Source organism: Myripristis murdjan, chromosome 3 (genome assembly GCF_902150065.1).
Source record: "Myripristis murdjan chromosome 3, fMyrMur1.1, whole genome shotgun sequence".
NCBI lineage: Eukaryota > Metazoa > Chordata > Actinopteri > Holocentriformes > Holocentridae > Myripristis > Myripristis murdjan.
Genome location: NC_043982.1, coordinates 9,967,874 through 9,979,486, shown reverse-complemented (window position 1 = coordinate 9,979,486; position 11,613 = coordinate 9,967,874). Strand labels below are relative to the sequence as shown.

The 11,613-nt window shown below is 41.4% G+C and overlaps 2 protein-coding genes across 3 annotated transcripts; one reads left to right on the top strand and one right to left on the bottom strand.

Annotated features, from left to right (window-relative positions):
- Positions 1-5,379, bottom strand: sdhaf2 (succinate dehydrogenase complex assembly factor 2). Its single transcript, XM_030048147.1, has 4 exons — positions 5,223-5,379; positions 4,028-4,251; positions 2,999-3,108; positions 1-758 (listed from the first exon to the last, which is right to left on the bottom strand). Exons 1-4 carry the CDS (start codon positions 5,247-5,249, stop codon positions 628-630), a joined length of 492 nt encoding a protein of 163 aa, XP_029904007.1. The 5' UTR covers positions 5,250-5,379; the 3' UTR covers positions 1-627.
- A 14-nt stretch (positions 5,380-5,393) lies between these two features.
- On the top strand, positions 5,394-11,186 carry LOC115356859 (cleavage and polyadenylation specificity factor subunit 7-like). 2 transcript variants are annotated; one of them, XM_030048146.1, is made up of 10 exons: positions 5,394-6,142; positions 7,181-7,396; positions 7,506-7,609; positions 8,157-8,302; positions 8,417-8,759; positions 9,059-9,162; positions 9,640-9,784; positions 9,960-10,180; positions 10,460-10,493; positions 10,894-11,186. In XM_030048146.1, exons 1-8 carry the CDS (start codon positions 6,071-6,073, stop codon positions 10,174-10,176), a joined length of 1,347 nt encoding a protein of 448 aa, XP_029904006.1. In that variant the 5' UTR covers positions 5,394-6,070; the 3' UTR covers positions 10,177-10,180; positions 10,460-10,493; positions 10,894-11,186. The 2 variants fall into 2 exon arrangements, with proteins under 2 accessions (XP_029904006.1, XP_029904005.1); XM_030048145.1 differs by lacking the exon at positions 10,460-10,493 and having other exon boundaries at positions 5,396-6,142.
- Positions 11,187-11,613: the final 427 nt, after the last annotated feature.

The window sequence follows — 11,613 nt, the reverse complement described above, 5'->3', positions numbered from 1 at the left end:
TCACAGCACAGGATCAACATTTATTAAATAACAATGCACACGAGGTATCGTTGACGTTCTGTAATCACTGTACACTAAAATTCAACTGCTCCTTCTGAATGTGTGAGTCTGTGTGTTTGTGTTTTATGTTTTATTGTCTATAATCAGCTTGGATCTCTTTATGTAACAAATTTGCATTGTGCCTCTTCCAAACTTCTAGTTACAGGAATTTATTATTTACAGTCATTGTGTGCAAGAGGGCACTGAACCTTAAAATCACAATACAGAGTGTACAAAGCATTAAAAAACACCTGATATTGAGCTAAATCAACTTTTTCCTAATCTTCATCTCAGGGGCTAAAAACCCCTCCACCTCCTCCCTCTTTGGCCCTCCCACCATGATTTAATGGGCTTCACATATGAAATAATGGACCACAAAGACCATAGCTTTCATATGAATTTACTTGGTTAGCGTGCTTTATGGACACACTAAGCGTTCCTAATATTTTGCACACTCTGCTGGGACAAAAAAAAATTAGCTGACTTCATCGTCGGCTGGAAGATTTTCTCTGGTGGGTAATGCCACTGAAATTGCCTTCAGGGGCCCACGTGGTGGCAGTCTCTGAGAGGCTCCAGAGGGCCCCAGCCTCATTGGCTTCCCTTGTCCAAGTATTCCAGGTTGGGGGCATCCAACCTCTGTTCCTGGTCGCGATTTTTTGTGAACTCCTTTAGCATATCCATGACCTCTCCTTGATAAACATCGGGGGTGGGTTGGGCCTCTGCCAGCAAAAAAAAAACACAGAACAGAGATTTAATTACACAGTGGCACACCCAGCAGGCATAATGTCCATATGTAAAGGTTAAGAGTGCAACTACATCTACATAAAACACTTAAAAGAAATGGAAACCCTCATCCTCCTCGACAGGGTTGTGTTTTTTTTTGTTTTTTTTTTGCAGTGGGTGTGCAGAAACGGTAAAAAATAATTAAATAAATTGGAGAAAATCAGAAACATAACATGAAAGGCAGTGTGGGAAAGTTATTATGGACCCAGGGCGAAGTTGGAGCTTGTAATGAGTGGCATTAAATAGTAATAGGATTTATCTACAAAACAGAGCATTAGTTGTGTGTGGGGCTGTGATTTTTAAAATTCAGCATCAGCAACCCTAAAATGATCACCAGTAAAACACCAGAAAAACACATGGCCTTCCAAAAGGATTTTACCCTCTCTGCATTTTGAGGTTTTGCAGCCTGAATTCAAAGCAGAATAAATTAGGATTTTTTATGATTAGTCTACACACAATAGTGTCAAAGTGGATGTTTTAAACTCATTTTTTAAATTAATTGCCAATCACAAAAAAGACTAAATAATACATAACGCTCCACAGATAATAGAGCATGTTGGTGTCAAAATTCACCACTGAAGTCCAAAGAATTGTCTTTAGAAGTGACACTGACAGAATAGCAAAGGGAGAAATACTGTACATCCAGGGAAGGGCATAAAACAATTTCTTAAGAGCTGGGAGGAGGCTCATTCATTAGAAAATGGAAAAATTATGGAGTCCCACAGACTCTTTGCAAAGCTGGCTGTTTCACCAAAGCAAACAACCAAACAAAATCCGTTTCCATCCCTGCAACAGCCCCGAAGATGACCCTGACAGAGCTATACTTCTGTGGCTGCGACAGGAGATCTTGTTAAATGTGGCTCTCATGTGTAATGCGAAGCTCTGTGTCTGACAGAATCCGGGCACAGCTCACCACTCATCTAACACCATCCCTAATGTGAAGCACGGTGGTGGCACCATCATGCTGCGGGCTGCTTTTCAGCAACAAGGACTGGGAGACTTGTGAGGCTAGAGGGAAGAATGGCTGGATGCACAATTTGTGCTGCAGCAGGGTGGTGATCTAAACACACAGCCAAAGCCCTCTGAAAGTCTGTGCAAGCTTGGCAGAAAATCCCCAAATTGAGATGCACTATGCTTATAGAAAAATATCCAAGCTGTAATTATTACCAAAAGTATTTCTATGTGGCACTGACTCAGCATCAGTGTCACACTGTCAGATTAATTGTGATACCTTGTTATGATCATAATTAATAAGAACAGCATGGCTGAGATGATTGGTAGCCTCTGTCTCATGCCAGTGTGATTGTAGAGTGCTAATGCCAGTGCTCAAAATGATGATTTTTTTTTTCTGTAAACCCCACTACTTCCATTATCGGTGGTTGGTACTTGTCATTCCCCTATTGCTCTGTGTGCATTTATTTTGTCTGTACATTACTAAAGAGAGTAAAAAAGAGAGTAAAACTGTTGGAGATGATTTTTCCATCTGCCTTTCATTTGTTCTACCTTATGCTTTTGCAAAAGAACACTTAAAGCGTCTTCTCCTTTTACAAACATCGGGCCCCTTCCTGTGCTGCGGTGTAATTGCTCTATTATGCTGAAAGGTAACTCAGCAGATTTCTGAACTGACTCAAACACATTTGCTACTAGTCGAGAGGGGTAGAGGGGGGGTGGGGCTGCCAGTCTTCTTGATGACAGTCTCATTTGTTCACAGCAATCATACCCCTGTTTCAAATTTAATGCAGTAATGATTGATGTCAAGCTGCTTCAGTACCACCTGAGAGTGAAATATTTTTGTGCTTGATTTTCAATACATTTACAAAACATTTATAGAAACAGTGGTTCACTTCGGCATTATGGGACACTTTCTGCATGTTATCAATAAAGCAACTCATTTTGATTTTGAGGTGCCAACACCACAATATGAAGAAACAGTTAAGGGGTTGAACACTCTCTGAAGGAAATCCAAATGTATCTTAATAAATATAACACTATGCACATGTAATACAGTGAACTTCATGACAATTAGATTTTTTATGTTTGATAAATGTCGCTGTGACCTCAAAAGTCATAATGTGTTCAGCCTGGGAGTGGCATCCTCCAGGCTGAGATCCCCTGTGCAGCTCCAAAAATGCGTGGCCGACACAGTTGCTGTTGAGACAGCTATAATCTCCCTCACCTGTTGCCCAGTAGTAGATGTCCCAGTCATTGCTCGGCTCATTAATCAGTCTGTCATACTGCTGCAGCTGGGTCTCACTCATTGTGTTCAGGTATCGCTTGGCAAAAAGGCTGCAAGGGTAACAGAGAATTTCATTTGAGCCTGTACACAAATCAAAATCCTTGCTCCATCATGTTCACAAGCATGAACCAAACCCACTGTCCACATTTACAGCACAGCATCCCCAGTTGAAACACTCACCAAGCTGCATAGCTTCATTTATGTTTGCATTGACTGAAACAGAAAATCCTTTTCACTCACAAATTAACTGAGTTGATGATTAGCTGTATTGCACATGGGGAACTTGTATAGAAAATGTGGGGACAGGATTTTAAAAAATTAAGGAGAACACAAGAAAAAAAGACTTCTCATTCCACTCATAGTGGCTGGTCTATCTTACCACACATACACAGATGGATGGAGAGACAGGCAGATCAAGACAAACAGAAAGACAGACAGCCTCAACATGGAAGCACTAAAGTAGTAATACAAAATACTGAGAGTTGACAGCTCACAGATATACAGACATGTTCACACAGGCTGCTAGCTATACACAAATTGTACTCGTATTAAGCTGTAAAGGGTCTTTTCATCTTGGCATTCTGCAGTGTAGCAAAAACATCCTTCCCATATTCAGGTCAGACTTTTCAGGAGTTTACATCAATTTGCCCTGAGGTTTGCATATTCAGGTAAGGGAGTAATTTAAATTCAAGACTTGGTAGTGCTTTCTCTACACTATTTAGCTGCCGTCCGACCTCACAGCCAGAAAATTGGCCCCAAAGCTACAAAAATGGAAATACAATAAGACTTTCTATTGAGAGTTGCCTTATTGTTCAGACCAAAAAAAAATGTCACTTACAAGTAGAATGCAATTGTTCATATTTTATAATACTAACATAAAAACTGGAGACACTCTTAAAACTGCAAAACCAACTAGAATTGATCTGAGATTTGGAAGATTCTTCAGGAAACCCCATGTGCTTTACCAACCTGAGCAGTATGCAGTTCTCCAACATGCCTCTCTTGCGACTCTCATAGAGCAGGCGGCGCCTCTTGATGTCGATGGGCTCGCCTTGCTTCTCCTCCCAGGGGGGCAGAGGGATCTCGATCAGGTCACCTCTGGTGTCGTCGGGTGCTTCTCCACGGTAACCACGGGATGATGTCAGCCCTGTCACTGCCGGTCTCCATGCTGTCTGGCACAGCCCGTTCACCAGCTGGCCGGAAACAAGAACAAAAGCATTACAGTCGTGATCTGTATCATTCACGAGAGAATGTCACAAAGTGGGCTTATGGAGGATCGAACAGTACATTTACACATGCCACTACCAAATTAAATCAGTGCACACCTGCTACGATAGTTGAGAAACTACTCATAGAAGAGAGCAGCTTTGCTTACAAACCTAGATCAACTTTCTCAGCAACTTTTAGAGTTGAGAGATATGGATGAGATTAAGTATCACAATATATTTGACTGATACTACGATATGTGACAATATAACCATGAGAATTCATGATCTATAGACACAACATTTTTGATAAACAACCATTAGTAATGTGGAGAGAAGAAAATAATAGTAGTTGGAACAGCATAATAAGCTGAGAAAACTGCAATCCCTTTAGTGTAATGGAGCCTTTTAAAACAGGAAAAGACAACACAAGATATTGCAGTATCCCAATCCCAGATGATAATATCATATACTGCCCAGCTATGTTTATAATACGACTTTTATAACACAGAAAATGTATGACAGGTTTGCTAACCACACACACAACAGGGCAAACTGTCCATGTCATGTAATGTACATTTGATTATAGAAACTTGGTGTTGCCATCCCAAACAGAGTTACACAACAGCAGGACAGGGATGTTGTGTAAGAGTTCGTGCTGCCCTCTGGTGGCTGATGATTGCACAACTGTTACCACACGGTTACACATCCGTCCTCTCTCAGACAGGACACAGATTCACACAGAGAACAAAGCTAAACAACACAACTCAACACTAGTTTCCCGCAACAATGGGTAGAAGGTGAGCCAGGTTACATTTGGCTGACGCTAAATCCTTTGTAAAGTCCCAACCTTGGTTAGCCCCGCGCTGCATCAACAACAAACCGGCTCGGATAAACAACAATAATAATGATAGCAATGCTTAAAAATATATATATAACTGCAATACGTGTGTACTCACTCTTTTTGCAACAAGGGAAGACAGCATTTTACTCAATTTTCTCGTAGTATCAGCTGCCGGCTCGAGTGTGTGTCCACCAAGACAGTGTGGCTGGTAACTAAATGTCAAACACACACTTACACAAGCGGATCTGCGCCTTACAGCCCAACGGAAACAGGAAGGAGAATGAAGTTGGACCTGCTCCATCGCCACGGTGGTGAACTAATTGTAGTCCTTACTGGATATAAATTAGCCAGGGTGGCATCGCTGCATTTTACCATATAACTAAATAATTTACTTGCGAGAATGTGGCGTAATTGCGTTTACTGCATTTTTTGTTCCATCACATCAGAGTACCAACAGACAGTTGCCATAGGAACCTTCGGATGTTAACACGATGTTGCCAACCGGTGAGATATCGCCAGCGCGCTCGAGCTGCAAGAAAACGATAGTAAACTGTAATCTGGACTTGGTTCTTTTGCGTCCTCATTCGGGGAATACGTGTGTGAGTCTCCACGCTATGTGTTGTTTTTAACCAGCCGGTGTCAGCCCCGGACCTCTTGCAGCTCGGCGCGCACCCGGTGGGTCGTGACATTTTGCCTCTCCGTCGTCCATCATCATTTTGCCGAGGACTTGATGGGGAACCCACTGGTGAACTAACGTCAGCCAGGAGCCAGGAGTGGAAAACTGGGAATGGGGGAAAAAATGTGTTGATCTTCAATAGCGCACCTGTGTCGGTAATTTGCACGGTGTGAATGCGCAGGTTACAGTGAAAACATACGAGAGAAAAAAACAAACCAAACCCTATCAGTTAACGGTAGCTGGGCGCAGTAACGTCACCCCCTCCCAGCTCGGTGCAGGCCTCCAGGATGGCTGCAACCGCCGGCAGCTCCCACGGCACTCCCATAGACCTGTACGGTGATCTAAACCAAAACGACGAGGTTAGTCTGAGGCTCACATCATTTCATGTTGGGAATGACACTGCAGCGCATGCCTGAGCGGAAGTACGGGTGTGCATGTGAAGCTTATTTAAAAAACCCATTTGAAATTGGGCTTTAAATGAATATAGGTTGTAGTTGTAAAGTCCCATGAGGCTGTGATTATCCTAAAGGTCACAGTGGGTCATTTTATACAGTGATCTCAAGTTTCAAAATGAAAATGGTCACACATGAATAAAATGTAGCTCACTGAATCCACAAGAGTCTCAGCTTTCCAGTCAAACCCAATTTATGCAGCTCCACAACTGTTTAGGCTCCAGTTTGCACAAATACACTATTTTACAATAGGTGAAAATTACAGAGTTGTACTGTATGCAAAAACCTGCATGATTTTTCCCCCAAACTGCATGGGATGAACATAAGGTGGGCATGTCTGCAAAGGGGAGAGCGGTGGGTGCCCATAGAACCATTTAGATATCTAGAGGTCAGAGGTCAAGGGACCCCTTTGAAAATAGTTACACTAGTTTTTCCCTCAATTCAATTCAATTCTATTTTATTTATTTGTATAGCCCAGAATCACAAATACAAATTTGTCTCAAAATGTAGCCTAACTTTGGAGCAATATTTTTTAATCAGTTTCCCAACAACCTAGCAGGCCTTCCTTGGTACCAACAAATTCCTTAGGTTGTCTAGTTTCATATGATTCCATATATGTATGATATCTCTACTTTAAATCGATTGAGTAATAAAATGAATAAAAAAAATGACAAAAAAGGCATTGCGATACTTAAATTAACTGATTTTTTCCCCATCCCTAGCTGCAGCCTTGCTCCTGCAGATTTGAACACTTTGGCTGAATGGACGCTTGTGCATTAACACATTCCTTGTGGTGAAATGCATGCATTTGTCATGGGTGGCCCTGTTGGCATTCACACTGATGGGCATAGGAGGTAGTAGAAAATGTGTGCCATGCTCTTAAGGTATGCAAGACAGCATTACAGAAAATTAAATGGATTTTTGTTGCCATTTTCTTCCCACTAGGATGGAGATTTTGACAAGACTGCTGAGGCGAGTGATCTTTATGATGCTGTTCTGACCGGCTCGGTGGATCAGGTCAAAGAAGTGCCTTCAAAAGTGGTCACCTCTCTGTCAAAGGACACGGCAGCTAAAGAGGAGAGCATAGCATCAACGCTGATCAGCTCCAATGAAGTAAAGTCATTGAAGAAACATGCTTTATATGTTGGAAATTTCCCCTGGGTGAGTCATGCACAAAAGGGCTTTTTTGCTTATTTCTCTTTGTTATATGTTTCCTGTCCTGATGTTTTTTCCGCATCATCTCACTTTCAACACCTGCTCCTCACTCCAGTGGACATCTGACAGAGACCTCATTTACATGGCCCGGACGTTGGGTGTGGTTGACATCAGGGAGATCAAATTTGCTGAGAACAAAGCCAACGGCCAGTCAAGAGGGTGAGTTATTAATGTGAGTTATTATCATTAGTTGGTAGTATCTGCTATACAATAAGTAGAAACAGTCTAGAGAGCATATTGTAAAGAAAGTAATTGAGATCACAACCCCTAGGATTTTTTTTTCTCAAAAATTAGATAAATAACTGAAGTGTAACTAAATTTAGTTTTCTTTATATTGAGAGTTTTTTAGGATTTCCAACTTGCTTCCAGTAGCAAATGTTTCTTTAGATTTTTCCCAGAGCAAAATAAGTGACATCCAGTGCAGATATTTACCCCAAGACTTGACGTACTGTGCACAAATGAAAGAAACCTACAGCTTGACAGGACATTTCAGAGCCATATAAGCTCATTTTATTTCCTGATAGAATGGAAGCAAGTCTTCAATATCAAGTGCAGTGCTCCTTTCGTTTAAAATCGGATTATGAATTGGCCCTTTTGAGTTTGCACTCCAGGGCTTGTTTGTTCAGACACACCAAAGTATGGGCTGTTCCTTTTGTGATAGTGTAATCAACCATGCGCATGCTCTCACCTTTACTGTGTCATACAGCTATGCAGAAATTGTGGTGTCCTCAGAGGAGTCTTTGCAAAAGCTCTTGCACAAAATCCCACAGTGTGAACTACACGGGGAGACGTTAAACTGCCGCTTTGCCACCCGCGAGAACCTTACCATGTTTATGGACACAGCAAATAAACGTAAGAATGGCACATCATGTCAAACATTCCCATATTAATAAAAAACTTTGTGTTGAAAAATCTGCATGAACGTATTATGCTCCATTTAAAATAAAAACAATGTGTCCTGTGTAGGTTTACCTCTGCGTGTCAATTCAAAGGACTCTACAGATTCCATACAAAAGATTCCTTCATTATTATCACAAGCATCCAACAAGCCCCCTCCAACCATACCCCCTCTTTTCCCCACACACCCACTTGCAAACACGTTGCCTTCGCTATCCAGCCCTTTCCTCAGTCATCTGCCTCCTCCATTCCCACACGTCCCACCAAACATCCCCCCGCCCCCGGTCCCCCCTCTGTTCCCCCTTCAAAGTGTCCATGTTCCTGGCCAGCCGTCTCCGAGTCTTCACATCAATCCAGCGTTCTTCACCCCAGGCCATGACAGCCACAGCAGCAAAGCTTACAGTCAGCAGAAGTGAGTATGTCTGCTGTCTGTTCTTCATGGGCACTGCAAACCACAAGAGCCAAGCTGGTTTCATAAGATAAGATGAAACTTTAATATCTTTAGGGAAATTGGATCATTGCTGCAGCAAAAGACTAGGGTGGATAAGAATACAAGAAAATAGAACCAATGAAGATCTGAGCATCAAATCCAGATAATACAACAAATACATCTTGAAAATGACCATTCAGTGTCTGTATAATGCATAATAGTCATCAATTTAATTGTATGGATGGGTAAATAATTTAGTGTTTTGAATTTTTTCCCCCCAGACACACACCTCAAACTTCAGATGCAGATTTTGAGGAACTAATGAACAGAAACAGAGCTGTTGCCAGCACTGCCATCACCAAGGCTGTGTCTGGAGCCACAACAGGTATGTACAGTCATAGACACACACTGTCCAGTGGAAGAATCCAGTAGCTCTTCATCTTTCATTAGTGTAAGGTTATTTATTCATCGGTAATACCACCATCTTAATTACTGTCATCACTTCTAAAGGGAAATGTTGCCTTGTGGGGTAAAATATTACAGGTTATGATGGGGTAAAAGAGTTGTCCTGAACTCCGACCTCAGGTATTTCTAAGTTATATTCATCAGAGAATTGAGTGCCATTCATCATTCATGGGGACCACATCATAACAAGGTGGGATGCCCTCCCCTTGAAACTGCACTGTCTGCCTTTAAAACAGGGTTTTATTATCAGGAGTCAGGACTTAATGGATTTCAGTGGAATTGCAGCCACACCAAATTTTATTCATTGCAGTTTTCCTCAAGACTTCAAGACCCTTTAAAACTGAAGAAAGTTGAAATGCCTGACTGCCTCACAACAGTTTGTCTGTCCCTCTTGCAGGAGACCTACGGGTGGCTATGGAGACTCTTTTGACTGCCATTGCCGTCATTAAACAGTCCAGAGTGTATGGAGATGAGCGCTGCCAGGCCCTGGTCACCTCGCTCAAAGACTGTCTGGTCTCCATCCAGGGCAACTATGGCTACAGGTTTTTATATATAATTGTATTTTATCACCCTGATATATATTGTCCGTACTGAAATCACTCTGATTCCAAACCAAAGCAGGTCACGCAGTTTGTATCGGTATTCAGATCAGTCAGTTCTATATGAATGTGTAAACCCAGACAATGTGATGTATTGTCAACTAATATGTCTCCGCAGGGATAGCCGTCGCTCTTCAGACAGAGACAGAGATCGAGACAGGGACCAAGACAGGGGCCGTGACAGAGAGCGAGACCGGGACAGAGAGGATTCCTACGGCAGGGAGGGGTCCGGAACGTCTCGGAGACACCGAGAACGCTCCTGGAGCGGAGAGAGGGACAGGGACCGCGTGCGGGAGCGAGAGAGACACAGAGATCACAGAGACAGATACCACTAACTTGGTAACCTTCCTCCTTTTCATTCTTGGTCCCTTTCTAGAACATCCTCTCCAGCCAAACCTGTTTCCAGTATCACTAATATCTTTGTGGTTCTCTGTACCTCTTTTCAAAATGCAAATCTTTTCAACCCCCCTTAATGTTACTAAACATCCTCCAGATTTATTGCTATATTTTATTCAAAGACTTAAAAATCTAACAAATACATTAATAAACAACATAAGTATTGACTAATGGTTAAAACTGAAGTTAACAAAACTACATTTTGCTTGCTTTTTATTTTAGGAATATAATCTTTTTATTTGAGACTCGTTTTCAGGTGAATATACATTGCCTCAACTAAATACACAGTCACACATGCAGATGTATCTAGATCTAGATATATATGCATGCACACATTTGATTGATAACAGATCTCAAAATAGAAAGGCATTGCATTAATTTGCACCATTATTGCACATCTTATTTTAAACCAAAAGATTTCTGTAGCTGCAGGTTTTAAAGGATTAATGCGTTGACAGGGATTGATATGTGATATGATGTGTTTGGCTGATGTCTGCAGATAACTGGTTTTATTCAGAGGTCATGGCCAGCTAAAACACTGACTTACCATAAATGGGCTATAAGCTACATTAGTTAGAGCTGACTGAGAGAATGCCTACAGCTGAGGACAGCTAAGCCTTTTCAACCATGTGTAATGTTTGCCTTTTTCCTCTCAGACTATCCTGGCTGCTTAAGTGTGAAGCAGAATGGGAACAGGACTTACATTTCTGCACCGAGTTGTACAGCCATCTGGGATGATGGAGGAGGAATTGATGGGGACACTGATGATGTTATTTCCAAAACTGTCATTGAATATACTTGGACTCATTACTGTTTTATAGGGAAAAAAATGTTGTAGGTTTGTTGTTGGAGAAATCAGTTTTTCAAACATGCACATGCAAGAGACCTCTCACGTTATAAACTTTTGTATAAAATGAACTGAGAATTAATAAAAACCATTCCCTGAAAATGTGTACATTTCCTCAGTTTCATAGCGTATGCTTTCCAGGGGTTATAATGACATACCAGGAAATTCCTACAAATCTCATTTGTGAAAATAATTTTTGAAGCTGTATATGCATGTCATAGCAGTCTTCAAAATCTTTACAGTAACCTGCTGCTTATCATCGATGACTCTGGTTCTGTCTGTGTTCACATAGATAGCAACATAGCTTTCAGGAACACAGGCAGTACGATCTGAGCTGAGCATGGGTTGTACATTAACTCTCTTTGGATACTGTGGTATATGTTGTTAATTCGATAATTCCTAACACTGACATAGAACCACATAATGAGGTTTACATTTTACATCATTTGAAGTAACCAATAATGCATTTGTAATAAACGTCTGTAATAAAGTTGACCAAAATAAATTATGCTTGGAAAATCCTAACACT

Excerpts from the sequence above, each read along its gene's own strand:
- sdhaf2 (XM_030048147.1), bottom strand. The coding sequence starts at position 5,249 with ATGCTGTCTTCCCTTGTTGCAAAAAGA. Across the intron at positions 3,109-4,027 it reads GAGAACTGCATACTGCTCAG|CCTTTTTGCCAAGCGATACC; the intron begins GTTGGTAAAGCA and ends TTACCCTTGCAG. Across the intron at positions 759-2,998 it reads CATCTACTACTGGGCAACAG|AGGCCCAACCCACCCCCGAT; the intron begins GTGAGGGAGATT and ends TTTTGCTGGCAG.
- LOC115356859 (XM_030048146.1), top strand. The coding sequence starts at position 6,071 with ATGGCTGCAACCGCCGGCAGCTCCCACGGCACTCCCATAGACCTGTAC. Across the intron at positions 6,143-7,180 it reads ATCTAAACCAAAACGACGAG|GATGGAGATTTTGACAAGAC; the intron begins GTTAGTCTGAGG and ends TCTTCCCACTAG. Across the intron at positions 8,303-8,416 it reads TATGGACACAGCAAATAAAC|GTTTACCTCTGCGTGTCAAT; the intron begins GTAAGAATGGCA and ends TGTCCTGTGTAG.